Below are 16,191 nucleotides of genomic sequence, written 5' to 3' on the forward strand. Positions count from 1 at the left end.
GTGGGCTTTTCTAGTAGATCAGTGCTGATAAAGGTCTAAACACACGTAAAGGTCTAAAGAATTGATAAAGAAATTACAACATCTGTAATCCAGAGTTCTTTATATGCTATGAAGTGCGAGTTATACAAAAAACAAATAGAACGGATCAAGAAATTTAAAGCAACATTAGCAAGTTAAGCTGCCAAAGGATTACGAGGATGATTCTGTTACTACAAGCTAATATTAATATGAAGTCTATTAGAAAATATTGAATTAGACGTTCAACACTATTGACAGATTTCCAGAATATATCAGTCAAACAAATAGACAACTCTCTCTTGTTTTTCACAAACAACTCCATAACCACAATTCAATACAGTGATTTGAATTCAAAGGTCAAACAGAAAAAGAGTGAGTGAGAAATTATAAACGATAAGATAACTTGGAAAAAACGATAGCAAAGAATGTTGAACATGATACAAAATATGGACTTCTCACAGATTTATTGTAATATTTCTTTTATATTGCCATTATCAACCACGCCATATGCAAAATAGTAAATATAATCGTTATGGACTCAAGAATATAATCATTAATTAGTAGATGTAGATTTGTAAGACTGACAATTCCTCACTTTGCATATTTCAACAGTGATTTGCCTCCCTCGTACATGATTAGACTCTGTGGAAACGAGGTGTCTACAGTAGATGGAGCAAGGACTTCACGGGAAACATCTGGACCCCCGTGCTTACCATATCCATGATATTTAGAAATCCTGCTCTTAAAATTAATAGAGACTATGTGCGTTTCATCAGGACGCTGCGATTGGAATGACTCTACTATAAGAGTTCCAGTCTTTGTAATATTCAAAGGATGCCCATATTGTTTGAGCACAGCTGTAGCAAGTAGAACCCAAGAGCCTACACCTTTTCGTTGCCTCCTCAACCATATAGGAAAAGGATACTTGGGAGGCACTAGATTGTAGCAATCTGGGTCCAAAGTACAAAGAGCGAGTGAACCTTCAAAACTCATGAGCTTAAACGGGGCAATAACTCCAAATAGACGGGGAACACGATTTGGCACATTAAATTCCCCAAACAACTGCGTATCAAAATCATATGACATTATCTTCAACTCATTCCCCTTCAAACTATTAAACTCCTCAGTTCCAGGTTGTTTCATCTCTACCCAGTAGTACCTACCATCAACATAAGCCCCCATTTCATTAACAAGCCTCGGAACCCGAGAATCCCCCATCTTCTTCCACGTGTTCTTCCTCAAACTATAAACCTCAACCTTCGGAGCCACCTCTCCAAACTTGCTTCCCCTTTCCATCCTGAACGTAAACAATCCTAATAACCTTATAATCATCCGTACCCTTATCATACCCCATCCCGACAACATAATAACTCTTCTCCCTATCATCCAAAAGCCTCTTAAAACAACTCGAAACAAGAACCCTATGTCTCCTAACAAAAGGGTTCCACAAATACAACTCCCTAGAAGCATAATCTATATGCAAATCAGTTAACAAAAGCATCCCATCTACTTGCGCAATCAGCTTCAAACTGCCACTCTTGGTAACAAAGGGAATGTCGAATTTTTCGATAACTCGAGAAGTATCAGCAGAAATAAAGAGCAATAATTTTGGTGAGAGATAAAAGGGGGGATTATAAGCACAGCATTATCATCACAAAAGTAACAGCTTTACGAATTTGAGAGGAAATAAAAGATGGGCTGTTGATAGAGAGTACCATGCTTTGTTCACTGAGCTTGATTTGATTAGGTCTTTTACAGAGAGTCTTGAGAAGATTTCAGCCGTGGTTTCTTCAGGGAGATCATGAAACGTCGTCGTTGAGACTCCATTGTTGCTTACTGGGGCTACTGGAGCAATTGACATTTTGATTGCAAAGGAGAAATTGTGAAAATGGTTTTGGAAACAATGAAAGCGGATTATTGTGAAGAGCTTTTTGTAGTGATTTTAAATTAACGTAAAGAAAAGTCTGCAAACACATGGAAAGTGTACGTAAAATGAAGAGCCTTTTGCACTGATTTTAACCAATGTAAAGAAAAGCAAAGAAAAAAGTAAATACCACAAAAATGTCAAGTTGTAAAACGGATAATTGTGATATTAATCTATCTGATATTAATCTGTATGCATGTTGATTCGGATCCGAAAATTCATATCCGTATTCGGATATAGTATTCAGATACAAATCCTATCCGAATCTGAATCTGATTTTAAATAGACTTTTATTTTTATATTAATAAAATTAAAAAAAATAGCAAAGATCAAAAAAATGATTTTAAAAATTAAAGTTAATAAAGATGATTTATATCTATTCAAAAATTAATTTTTACTTATATTTCGATATAAATTTGTTATCTTTAAAATATTTAACTCAAAAAATATTTTGATATATGTCTATAATATCTTACAATTATATAAAATTTATATAAATATATTATTTTATGAATTTATATATAAATACACACATTATAATAAACACACTATAAACTTATAGAATATTAAAATATATATATAACATATATATTATTTAACATATATATTTCATTTCGGATTCGGATATTATCGAATACAAATATGCCTATATCTGTGTCCGGAATTGTCGGATTCGGATGCGGTTAATATCTGATAGGTGACTGAATACGTTCAAAAAATTCAAATAGGTCCCTCAACTCAAACTAATCATCAATCAACGGCTTTCGAATTGAACGAAATGATTAAATTAAGTTGATTTATTTGAGGTTTTTTGGACGTAGTCCGTTAAATTTGCAATGAGTGATGTGCTTCAGTTTTTTGGACACAGTTTGTCACATAGTTGATATTTAACCCTATAAAAATCATATAAACATTTGCGTTGCAACATGTCTTACTTACAAAATTATTAATGTTTTATGTAAAACAGTCGGCAAACCTTATATGTAGCGACTAGATCGTTTTTTATCATTCATCCATGTCCAAAGTACTATTCAAAAAGTTATTCGACTCTGATATTTTGATAACCATTAATATTGTAATCAAAGAATATGTGTAATGGATACACATCAAAAGAAACAAAACTACCACAATATTATCGATATACCAACATGCAAATACATGCCCAAAGTCATACATTTTACAAAGATTAAAAGAAAATCATTATAAGAACTGACTACAGCAGTGGACTAGTGTCCGCCTGGACATCTCTTTCGGACTAATTGAGGCACACTGATTAGTGATTTGTAGGTGATATTACTATATATCACCCTCAGTGCCATATGCAAGTCATTGTATCACCCCTTGTTCAGATCAAGACCCGATAAACATTACTACGAAGTACTTTTGCAATCAAAAAGGAAAAATCAAGAGGTTAAATCCAATACGGACACATCAAATTAGTTACTCGGGAATATAGGATATTCCATCCGAAATTTCTCAAGTAACTGATGTAATGTGATTACTTGTCTGAACCTCTTCATTTCTCTTTGAAGATTTGTTACGGTACTTACAATAGTGTTATCGGACTCTTGATCTGGAACAAAGGATGATATACAATGATATTTACCCATGCATGAAATCTACCTACCCTGTCCATCTCTTTTGGAATTTGTAAGATACAATCCGCTTCAGCGAAATTGCATGGTAAAGAGCACCATAACACGCATACATATGATTAAATACAAGGGTATAAGAAGAATCTAGTGAAATTGGGAGGAAGTGTTTGGGTTGTCTAGAGCTCATGTGATTTTTGATATATATAATACTAGCACATACACAAAATGATGTCAGATAAGAAGAGTCGAGTGAATCGGTCGCTAAAGAAGTGTCTAGAATTCAAGGGAAAAGGAAGTGTCTAGAGCTTTTGAGATTTTTGATATAAATATTAAATACAGTACTAGCACATGTAAAAAATGATGTCATCACATGAGAAGAGTTGAGTGAATCGGCCTCATAAAAGTATCTAGAATTTTATGGAAAAAGAAGGTTCTGGAGCTCTTGAGATTTTTGATATAAATACGGTACTAGCATATACACAAAATGATGTCACATAAGAAGAGAGTCGAGTGAATCGGCCCTAAAGAAGTGTCTAGAAATCTCCAGTTTTGCATATAAAAACAATGAGCTCACACAGACATTTTCATGGCCGTCGGGAACCTTTATCTCCTGTAGACGCACACCGACAAATATTCCTAGATCTTATCGCCTCATAGATCTTATCGCCCCATAGATATTATCGCCTCATGAGTACAAGACTATACATCTTTAGTCTCTTCAACAATTGAAAAATCTACCCCCTCCCTAATATTTCATCTTTCTCTCACGATCCAGTAGTCTCACTCCGGCGTATTTAAGGTAAAGTGGTGTGTGTCCATGTATAATCGAGTAATTAGATTGAACTAATAATATGCATATACACCGGTATCATAACACCCCCCACCCCCCAAATATATCCTCTTTCTCCCAAGATTCTGTTTTCTCCCTCGTAAATATCTAAAGGTAAAGTGGTGTGTGTCCATGTATAATCGGGTAATTAGTTTGAACTAATAATTAGTAAGTACTTGTATGTTTCTTGCAACTGATTCCAATTTTAGTTTCAAATTTATACAGAGTTTTCGTTTTTGATTTCTAATTGCAACAGATTTGGCTAAGATTTACTTTTGATATTTACAGTTATGAGGCGCACAAGAAAAGATGTACAAGGTGTGAGGGATCCCAAGGGTAAGAAAAGAATCTCGTCATCACATGACTCCATCAACTCCCTTGCACCATCGAAGCTACGCAAACATAATAGTCCTCATTATAATGGTAATAACTCTATGTATTTATGTAGTTTTAATTATGATTTTATTATTTGCGTTGCTCATGTTATGATATAATAAATGTATACAACTCAGGAGGCGGAGGGAGTATTAAATAACGATGCCTGGGAGGCATCATTTGTTTAATACTCTCACCGTCCCTCTCAGTTGTATACATTGGTGGACGCGGCACGTACTTTAATTCTTCTACAAGACTATAACGTATAGCTCTATAACTAATAAAAATTTTATATTTAATTTTTTATCCGGAAGAAGTAAATCTTAAAAAGAAATTATAAAAAATAAACTTTACAGGAGTACTAAAGTATGTATAGAATTGAATGTGACAGAGGGAGTAACATTTACTTAATGGATGTAGTTCATTGTTTATTTTCCATCAATTTTGTTTCTCCCTCATTGGTATTATCATCTATTTATTTCATAAGCTCTACCATATAACAGTCATATAATTGATGGTCATTTGAGGGATTGATTGTGGTTAAACCCAATTTTTCGTTAACTTTGTCTAATGTAAGTTTACTAGCTTTTATATTGTGTCTGTTCTAGTACTAGTCACCAAATATGGTCTTACCTAGATAATTGGATTATCATCATCCCATCTCTAAAACAATGAAATCACACAAATAATAAATATCTCTACAACTTGGAGTTTAGAAATTATAACTTAAAAATATCTCTACAATTTTCAAACAAACCCTTTGAATCCCTGCTCAATCTCTTAGTGGAAGCTATCTACATTTCTCCCTCAAAAATACACAATATCTCTCTAAAAAACCTAATAAATATGTTATATCTCTTAAAAAAACTTAATAATTATGTTATATTTTATTATGAGCTTTTTATAGAAAGTCATTAGGAGGTAGTAAAGAGAATTAAATAGAATAAAACTCTATATAACGCCCACCATCCTTCAATAACACTCATTCTCAAGATCCTTATTTCACATGAAGTGTTCCCTCAAGGAGATTGACTTTGAGGCTCAACCCTTGATGCTCACTTGTATGCTTGTCTGTCAGCGGATGTCCATTTACAAATTTTCTTCTCAACATATCTCTTTGCTATTTAGACAGATATGTTCTTCTATTTCATCTTTGTTCTTTCCACCTCCCTCATCTCACCGTATGGTACATGAATAAATCATTACAATTTACAATATTTTGATTAAACATGATGTGAACTATACACTTTTTAAACTTTAGATTTTCTTCAAAACAATCTTAATGGACTACATTAATATAAGTTCATCAAAAAGCATTACAAAAAAAACACATGACCCCTTAGTGAGTTACCACACATAGATGTTTAGGGGATGACAATCACACTTTCTTTTTGTATGAGTTGTTGAATATGGTATTGTTTATTTCTCACATTGTCTATGCTTTTGATGTTCTGTAGATGGAGATTGTGTGCTTATGATGGCCCCTAATCCGGATGATCCACCATATGTTGCTCAGATTGTAGAATCCAAGGCTAAAAAGGTGACAGTAAGATGGTACTACAGACCCCAAGACACTGGCCTTTGGAAGAAAGACAGTCACGGTGACCTTTGGAAGAAAGACTGTCACGGGAAAAAAGAATTGTTTCTATCTAACCACTTTGATACTCAAAGTCTAGATTGTATCCTGGGAAAGTGTACCGTGCACACTTTCCATGAATATATGGAGCTTGAAGGTCGGCGTTCTGATTCGATTACTACAGTCGATTTGAGTATGATGTTTATAAGAAAAAATTGATTGATGTCAAAGATGCTGATTGGTAAGCGATATGTGACTCCTAAAGTTACTTGTTATTTGTGTTTAGTTACAAAATTACTCCTTTCAAAGTGTCTAATTTGCCTATTCTTAAATCTTAATTGCAGGCTGTGCATTTGCGGGAATCCTTACAATCCAGATCTGTATGTCTATTGTCAGATATGCAAATCAAGGTACGGTATCCATTATAATAAAAAAATTGCCCTTTTATGTATCAATGTATGTGCTTTATTTTCATTTCCAGCATTTCAGAAAAAGAAATCTTGAGGTGCATACATGCAACTCTTTTATTTACTGCTGTTGAATGTTGAATAGATTCTATATTTTCATAAGAAGTGTGGTAAGGCCTCTTTATACTATAAGTTGAGTAAGCTACTAAGAATTATCTCCTTAAACGTGCATGCCTTGTGATTTCAATTTTCATAGAAGTTTTCGTGTTGCGTTGATTGTGCTTTTAATGTTCCTTCTAGGTTCCATCCATCTTGTACCAACACTGATGCAAAGAGTTCATGCATTATTTTTTGTGATAACTGCAAGAACTCTCCTAGCCAGGTTAGACTTGTTGGACTTGGCGCTTTTATACATCTTGTTCTATCTTTTTTATTTGACATTTCCCACTCTTTTTTGCTATGATTATTTACAACACATATAATAAACTCAATTTTTGATTTTTATAATACTTAGGAGCAAGCTGCGGACAAGCGCTTTGAAAGGTATCTCAAGTTTCCGAGGATGCACAAAGATATCAAAAAGGAGAAGGCCATTAGATAATTAAAGATTAAGGAGTATTTCAAATTTTTGTTTGTCTTGTGGAGAATTGTTGGTTTGTTGTTCCACCCCTTTTATTTATTGTGACATAATAGGTTTCTTCTATTATTTTAAAATTTAAATTTTACTTTTTCACCTAGCAATCATATTATTCTAATTATGTGTAATTTGTTTTACATGTATACAGTTTGGATTTTGGAAAATATAGTTACTTGATTAAATGCATGTTTGAAAATTAAATTCAAATATCACCCAATTTCACATTGCTTTTACGTACCAAATTAGGTTGGGGTCTGGTGGGTATGGTCACATATATATTGGCCATAGACGAAATACCATATAGATTTGTGAAATATTGTTTTGGAGAAGTTTGTTTGTTTTTTTAATAAACGCACTTGCATTAATACTTCTCACAATCAATCGTAAAAATGATGAAATCTGGAGCAGTATAGAACCTGACATAGAATATGCAACTCGTGCTAATTCATGAGCTACGTATTCGCAGACCTAAAGATAAAAGTAACTAACCCTTCATCAAAGTGTTTAAGAATATCCCTACAATTTTCGACCATTGCATGAAAGTAGGTGTTTCCCCGACCGCCATTTACAGCATCAACTAGCTAGGAGCTGGCATCACATTCAAACAGACACTTTCTACTCCTCCATTCTTTTGTCCAAGTTAAAGCTTTTGAGGCTCGTAACTTCTGCTTCTCTCGGCTGAAATCTCGCTCGCACGACAGTAACTTTGGCTAAAAGAAAGTTACCTTCTTCATCCCTAATAACACATTCAACTCATACCTGGTCTGTCCCCTGCACAAAAGTTGCACCTACGTTTATTTTAACCCAGACTTCAGGTGGTTTACACCATGTTCGAAATCGAACCACAATGTGCTGTAGAGTTATCTTCCCTTGCTTGCTGCCATTCAGTAAACATACAGCTCGTGAACGCAATCAAAAGGTGATTTAGAAAATTTATACTCTGATCAAATTATTTTTACTTACATTTCACTAAAAAAAATTTAAAATAAAATACCAAATATAACCTTTTAATAAAATTTAGATGAGAATTTTATGGATCCTAAATCATATTTTACAACCTTCGTATGAAATATTTTGCTAAGTAATTAAAATACAAGATATGTAATTTATGTTTTTCTGTAATTTTTTTGGATGATGTGTTATTTTATTTTGTAAGTACTGATTTTATACACACACACACATATGAAAACTATTTTCTATGTAAGGTATAAGTTATACTCAACAAAAATTTCCAACACTAATATAGGAAAAATAGGAGATAGTAAGTGGGTGTTTGGCAACACTTATTATTTTAAGTCCTTTCCGGCTTCTTTTAGCGCTTTTAGGTAGTGTTTGGCAAAAGAAGTATAAGTGCTTTTTTTGGGGGTTTTAAGCCAAAAGGTAGAATTCAGATATGCTAACTTTTTTGGCCTTTTTTAGTGATTTGCATTTTATTATGAAATTTTTAATTTTTTAATATGTAATAAACTTTATTTAGTAATAAAGTTATTTTATTTTAATAATTTGAATTTTTTTTAATTTTAAATTTAAATTACCAAATACTCAATTGACTTATAGGTGAAAGTTAATTTACATCATAATAATTGTCTTTGCAGTTTTCTTAATCACAAGAGTTTCAAAAGTGAATATAATAATATAATAAGAGTTGCAAGGATCATTTTATTGCATCGCATCTGATTTTTATATTGTTAAACTTATTTTTGTTGCAAGAAAATTATTTAGACTAAATTATACAATCAAATATATGTATAATTTGTAGTGTGATGTGATATTAATTTTCATTCATGTTAATCACATCTGACAAAATATTAAATAAATTAACTCGTCCAACTGGCCAAACTCGCGAATTGAACACGGTTTAATTGTCGATAATTTGTTTCGGCTCGGCTCGTTTCGTCAACCTGACATATCTACTTATGAGATGAGGTCAGAAGTTAGAACATCATGTCCAGCAAGATTCTAACGTGGTGTGAGTCCTGTGATCTTACATAGTGTAACAGGGAGATGAGGGAGTTGCAGTTACAAATTAAATAAAACAGGCCAAGCAGAGGATAATTAGGCAACTAATTTACATACCAGATTAAATTTTGTAGTTTTTCAGATGAAGCCTAACATGTAACCACACAATTAAACATATTAATAGAGATGCAAGCATCAAATTGTTGCAACTCTTTAAAAGCATTCCGTGATACGGCCAAGACTAGAGAAGAGAGGATTGAGTTGTGTCGTTGCGTGCAGGATCGTTCTAATAGAAACAGAGCTGGTGTTCCTGCTCCAGATGCTCGTATTCCTAAAATAGACGCTCTTCCTGCAAAATGCGGACTTCCATTTATATACTCTGCAGATCGTAAATTCGACTGTAACACGTAAGTTTATTTCACGGATTGTTGATAATTTTTTTGATTAGTTCATTAGTACACATGACTGACTAATATATTTTTCTATGCAGCGTAAACTAAGCTTACCTCCGGTGCATGAAGAAGTAGTTGGAGGAAAAATCGATATATATAATAACACTGAGGCCATATATGTGCCTTAAGAAATAAATTTATGAGCAAATGTATCTCATATGTTTTGTAATTTTTCAGTTCAACAAGAAATGCAACTCCTGTTTTGCATCCACCGTAACTCATTGAGTTCTGTAATGTATTTCTGGCGTGCTATATTATAAACGTTTGACGTTTCTTATTAATTCTAACGTAACTGTTAATGCCAAAAGATAAAAGAACGTCGTCTACTGATCAATGACTGTCACTTAGTACTACAAGTCTGGAACTGTCACAAATCACAGGGAAAGGCCTCTGTTTATGACAGTTTAGTATTGTTGTATATACCGAAAGCAGCATTCCCAGCGGCAGATATGCATACTTCTTGTAAGCTAATAGAAATACATTTAAACAGCAATGGAAACACGACGACTCCAGTCATAAGCTATACTCAAGACATCAGGTAACAAGATCTCGGTTTTTCTCTGATCAACTGGCATCCCAGTCCCTATTTCTGGATATGAGTGTCATAAGGGCAACCACGACTGACCTCATGCTTGGCCTTAGTACATGATTTCCGGAGATCTGTGCTGGGGTCGGGCTGATTCATTACCTCTTTAAACTGTAAAAAATATACAGATAAATATATACTTATAATTACAATGTGCTCATTATGGCTGAGTGTTGCTGGGTTCCACTGAAGCTTAAGAGTTTGCAAATGACATGGAGAAACACAGAGTAGAGCCTGATTTAGGTACTTATAAAATTTTAGTCAAAGTCTTACGACATCTCGGCATGATGAGTGGTGCAGGGGAGATAGAGAAAAGAACTATAGAGCGAGGTTCAGCATTGCATACAACATTCTGATATGTGGGCTTTTCTAGGTAGACAGTGCTGATAAAGGTCTAAACACACGTAAAGGTCTAAAGAATTGATAAAGAAATTACAACATCTGTAATCCAAGAGTTCTTTATATGCTATGAAGTGCGAGTTATACAAAAAACAAATAGAACGGATCAAGAAATTTAAAGCAACATTAGCAAGTTAAGCTGCCAAAGGATTACGAGGATGATTCTGTTATACTACAAGCTAATATTAATATGAAGTCTATTAGAAAATATTGAATTAGACGTTCAACACTATTGACAGATTTCCAGAATATAATCAGTCAAACAAATAGACAACTCTCTCTTGTTTTTCACAAACAACTCCATAACCACAATTCAATACAGTGATTTGAATTCAAAGGTCAAACAGAAAAAGAGTGAGTGAGAAATTATAAACGATAAGATAACTTGGAAAAAACGATAGCAAAGAATGTTGAACATGATACAAAAATATGGACTTCTCACAGATTTATTGTAATATTTCTTTTATATTGCCATTATCAACCACGCCATATGCAAAATAGTAAATATAATCGTTATGGACTCAAGAATATAATCATTAATTAGTAGATGTAGATTTGTAAGACTGACAATTCCTCACTTTGCATATTTCAACAGTGATTTGCCTCCCTCGTACATGATTAGACTCTGTGGAAACGAGGTGTCTACAGTAGATGGAGCAAGGACTTCACGGGAAACATCTGGACCCCCGTGCTTACCATATCCATGATATTTAGAAATCCTGCTCTTAAAATTAATAGAGACTATGTGCGTTTCATCAGGACGCTGCGATTGGAATGACTCTACTATAAGAGTTCCAGTCTTTGTAATATTCAAAGGATGCCCATATTGTTTGAGCACAGCTGTAGCAAGTAGAACCCAAGAGCCTACACCTTTTCGTTGCCTCCTCAACCATATAGGAAAAGGATACTTGGGAGGCACTAGATTGTAGCAATCTGGGTCCAAAGTACAAAGAGCGAGTGAACCTTCAAAACTCATGAGCTTAAACGGGGCAATAACTCCAAATAGACGGGGAACACGATTTGGCACATTAAATTCCCCAAACAACTGCGTATCAAAATCATGACATTATCTTCAACTCATTCCCCTTCAAACTATTAAACTCCTCAGTTCCAGGTTGTTTCATCTCTACCCAGTAGTACCTACCATCAACATAAGCCCCCATTTCATTAACAAGCCTCGGAACCCGAGAATCCCCCATCTTCTTCCACGTGTTCTTCCTCAAACTATAAACCTCAACCTTCGGAGCCACCTCTCCAAACTGCTTCCCCTTTCCATCCTGAACGTAAACAATCCTAATAACCTTATAATCATCCGTACCCTTATCATACCCCATCCCGACAACATAATAACTCTTCTCCCTATCATCCAAAAGCCTCTTAAAACAACTCGAAACAAGAACCCTATGTCTCCTAACAAAAGGGTTCCACAAATACAACTCCCTAGCAGCATAATCTATATGCAAATCAGTTAACAAAAGCATTCCATCTACTTGCGCAATTAGCTTCAAACTGCCACTCTTGGTAACAAAGGGAATGTCGAATTTTTCGATAACTCGAGAAGTATCAGCAGAGATTAAAGAGCAGTAATTTTGGTGAGAGATAAAAGGGGGGATTATAAGCACAGCATTATCATCACAAAAGTTAACAGCTTTCCGAATTTGAGAGGAAATAAAAGATGGGTTGTTGATAAGAGAGTACCATGCTTTGTTCACTGAGCTTGATTTGATTAGGTCTTTTACAGAGAGTCTTGAGAAGATTTCAGCGGTGGTTTCTTCAGGGAGATCATGAAACGTCGTCGTTGAGACTCCATTGTTGCTTACTGGGGCTACTGCAGCAATTGACATTTTGATTGCAAGGAGAAATTGTGTAGGGTTTTAGAAACAATGAAAGTGGATTATTGTGAAGAGCTTTTTGCAGTGATTTTAAAACCAACGTAAAGAAAAGCGTGCAAACACATGGAAAGTGTACGTAAAAGTGAAGAGCTTTTTGCAGTGATTTTAACCAATGTAAAGAAAAAAAGTAACTACCACAAAAATGTCAAGCCGTAAAACGGATAATTTTGATATTAATTTGTATGTACGTTGATTCGGATCTGAAAATTCATATCTGTATCCAGATACAAATACTATCCGGATCTGAATCTGATTTTAAATAGATTTTTATTTTTATATTAAAAAATTTTGAAAATTATAAAAAATAGCAAAGATCAAAAAATGATGTTAAAAATTAAAGTTAATAAAGATGATTTATATCTATTCAAAAATTAATTTTTACTTATATTTCGATATAAATTTGTTATCTTTAAAATATTTAACTCAAAAAATATTTTGATATATGTCTATAATATCTTACAATTATATAAAATTTATATAAATATATTATTTTATGAATTTATATATAAATACACACATTATAATAAACACACTATAAAGTTATAGAATATTAAAATAGAGTTAAATATCATATACTCCCTCCGTTTCAATTTACACGTCCATCTTGAAAAAAAAAATTTGTTTCAAATTAGTTGTCCACTTCAACTTTCAATGCAAAATCATATTTCCAAAGTCAATTCTACTCCACATATCTCTTGTTTATATTTCCTAGATCAATCTCATTCCACATATTATAGTAATTTAATGCATCTAATTTGTCAAGATCCACTTTTCTTAAACTGTGTGATTTTTTTAAAGTGGACATTTATTTTGAAACGGAGGGAGTATATTTCATTTCGGATTCGGATATTATCGAATACAAATATGCCTATATCCGTATCCGGAATTGTCGGATTCGGATGCGGTTAATATCTGGTAGGTGACTGTATACGTCCAAAAAATTCAAATAGGTCACTCAACTCAAACTAATCATCAATCAACGGCTTTCGAATTGAACGAATGATTAAATTAAGTTGATTTATTTGAGTTTTTTGGACGTAGTCCGTTAAATTTTCAATGAGTGATGTGCTTCAGTTTTTTGGACACAGTTTATCACATAGTTGATATTCAACCCTATAAAAATTCATATAAACATGTGCAGTGCAACATGTCTTCCTTACAAAATTATTAATGTTTTATGTAAAACAGTCGGCAAACCTTATATGTAGCGACTAGATCATTTTTTTTATCATTCATCTATGTCCAAACTATTCAAAAAAGTTATTCGACTCTGATATTCTGATAACCATTAATACTGTAATCAAAGAATATGTGTAATGGATACACATCAAAAGAAACAAAACTACCACAATATTATCGATATACTAACATGCAAATACATGCCCAAAGTCATACATTTCACAAAGATTAAAAGAAAATCATTATAAGAACTGACTGCAGCAGTGTGACTAGTGTCCGCCTGGAGATCTCTTTTCGAACATAATTGAGGACACACTGATCAGTGGTTTGTAGGTGATATTACTATATATCACCCTCAGTGCCATATGCAAGTCATTGTATCACCCCTTGTTCCAGATCAAGACCCGATAAACATTACTATGAAGTACTTTTGCCAATCAAAAAAGAATAATTAAGAGGTTAAATCCAATACGACACATCAAATTAGTTACTCAGGAATATTAGGATATTCCATCTGAAATTTCTCAAGTAACTGATGTAATGTGATTTCTTGTCTGAACCTCTTCATTTCTTTTTGAAGATTTGTTACGGTACTTACAATAGTGTTACCGGACTCTTGATCTGGAACAAAGGATGATATACAATGATATTTACCCATGCATGAAATCTACCTACCCTGTCCATCTCTTTTGGAATTTGTAAGATACAATCCGCTTCGGCGAAATTGCATAGTAAAGAGCACCATAACACGCATACATATGATTAAATACAAGGGCATAAGAAAAATCTAGTGAATTGGGAGGAAGTGTTTGGGGTTGTCTAGAGCTCATGCGATTTTTGATATATATAATACTAGCACATACACACAATGATGTCATATAAGAAGAGTCGAGTGAATCGGTCGCTAAAGAAGTGTCTAGAATTCTAGGGAAAAGGAAGTGTCTAGAGCTTTTGAGATTTTTGATATAAATATTAAATACAGTACTAGCACATATAAAGAATGATGTCATCACATGAGAAGAGTTGAGTGAATCGGCCTCACAAAATATCTAGAATTTTATGGAGAAAGAAGCTTCTGGAGCTCTTGAGATTTTTGATATAAATACTGTACTAGCACATACACAAAATGATGTCACATAAGAAGAGAGTCGAGTGAATCGGGCCCTAAAGAAGTGTCTAGAAATCTCCAATTTTGCATATAAAAACAATGATGCGCACACATAACAATATCATATAGGTAAGGACTAAAACCTCTAGCGAAATGCAATTTTTTTTATAAGGAAATGAAAGAGCAATGCGAAAAGAACGTGCTAGGGACATTAAACGAGAATCCAAAATTTTAAATGTCCAAAAGAGGTATAAGTATGTAAATTATGAAACGCTTTTGCTAAAAATTAAATACAATAAAGAATATGTTCATTATGGCGCTAGATTCATAAATTATCACCAAACTATAAAAAAGAAAATAATTTTCCAGAAAGAAGAACAATCCTAATGAGATTTCATATTCACCTGCAGTGACTAATTATATATTTAGAATTCGTGTAAACTCAAAAACTAATTCCCAACATAACCTGATGTACAACATAATGATTAATTATGATTTAGATTTTCTAGTGGGCAAAGCTAATTCTTCATTACAAACAAAATAATAGGATTTACTTGGAAATGGGAATAGTGATATAATGTGCACCAATCAAACATTGACAATTATATACATATTTGATTTGAATTTCTGTCGTCTCCATATTAGCAAATGATAAGAGTAAACTTCTGGTTGTTTATTAAAAAGAAATGAAATGTCCTTCATTTGTATCATCAAAATTAATGTACTTCAGTTTGTACTGGAATATTAAAATGATCGCTGAAGTTAACGTCATATATCACTCTATTCATGGGTCTTAACGAATAACAGGATATCATTTATATCATTATAGTCATGAAAGATATCAAACAAGTATATGTCCTTCGGGAGTAAAAATATTTTTTTACAAAGTTCTAAATATTATTCTTGAATGTAACATAACCAAGTAAAAGGTTATGAATTCTAATATTTATAATAATATATTAAAATTTTAACAAGTTTATCTACTATTTATATTTAATTAAAACAAAGAAAATAACTTTATAATAAAAATAAATAGCACATAAATTTGATAAAATCTAAATATATTATCATAAATATTAGAAGTCATAATCTTACTTTATTGTGGTAACATTCAATAATAAAACTCTATAAATAATATTATTACTCTTTTAACTCATATTTAGAGGTAACTAGTTGAGAAGCCGCCGCAAGCGGCCTATAAAAATTATATTAATGATTTAAATTTAAAATTTTTAGAATAAAATAAATTTGTGCA

The 16,191-nt window shown here is 33.0% G+C and overlaps 2 protein-coding genes and 1 long non-coding RNA gene across 3 annotated transcripts; 2 read left to right on the forward strand and 1 right to left on the reverse strand.

Annotated features, from left to right (window-relative positions):
* The first annotated feature begins 4,656 nt into the window (after positions 1-4,656).
* Positions 4,657-7,325, forward strand: LOC135149702 (chromatin remodeling protein SHL-like). The gene is made up of 6 exons (XM_064085497.1): positions 4,657-4,789; positions 6,199-6,382; positions 6,502-6,558; positions 6,662-6,727; positions 7,025-7,106; positions 7,239-7,325. Exons 1-6 carry the CDS (start codon positions 4,657-4,659, stop codon positions 7,323-7,325), a joined length of 609 nt encoding a protein of 202 aa, XP_063941567.1.
* Positions 7,326-9,527: 2,202 nt separating this feature from the next.
* Positions 9,528-10,053, forward strand: LOC135149386 (uncharacterized). Its single transcript, XR_010287856.1, has 2 exons — positions 9,528-9,727; positions 9,811-10,053. It is a non-coding gene; the product is annotated as an uncharacterized LOC135149386 (long non-coding RNA).
* Positions 10,054-11,331: 1,278 nt separating this feature from the next.
* LOC135149703 (F-box/kelch-repeat protein At3g17530-like) lies at positions 11,332-12,601 on the reverse strand. The gene is made up of 2 exons (XM_064085498.1): positions 11,888-12,601; positions 11,332-11,802 (listed from the first exon to the last, which is right to left on the reverse strand). The coding sequence occupies exons 1-2, from the start codon at positions 12,599-12,601 to the stop codon at positions 11,332-11,334; spliced, it is 1,185 nt and encodes a 394-aa protein (XP_063941568.1).
* Between the last annotated feature and the right edge of the window lie 3,590 nt (positions 12,602-16,191).

Source organism: Daucus carota, chromosome 9 (assembly GCF_001625215.2).
Source record: "Daucus carota subsp. sativus chromosome 9, DH1 v3.0, whole genome shotgun sequence".
In the NCBI taxonomy this organism is placed as follows: Eukaryota; Viridiplantae; Streptophyta; class Magnoliopsida; order Apiales; family Apiaceae; genus Daucus; species Daucus carota.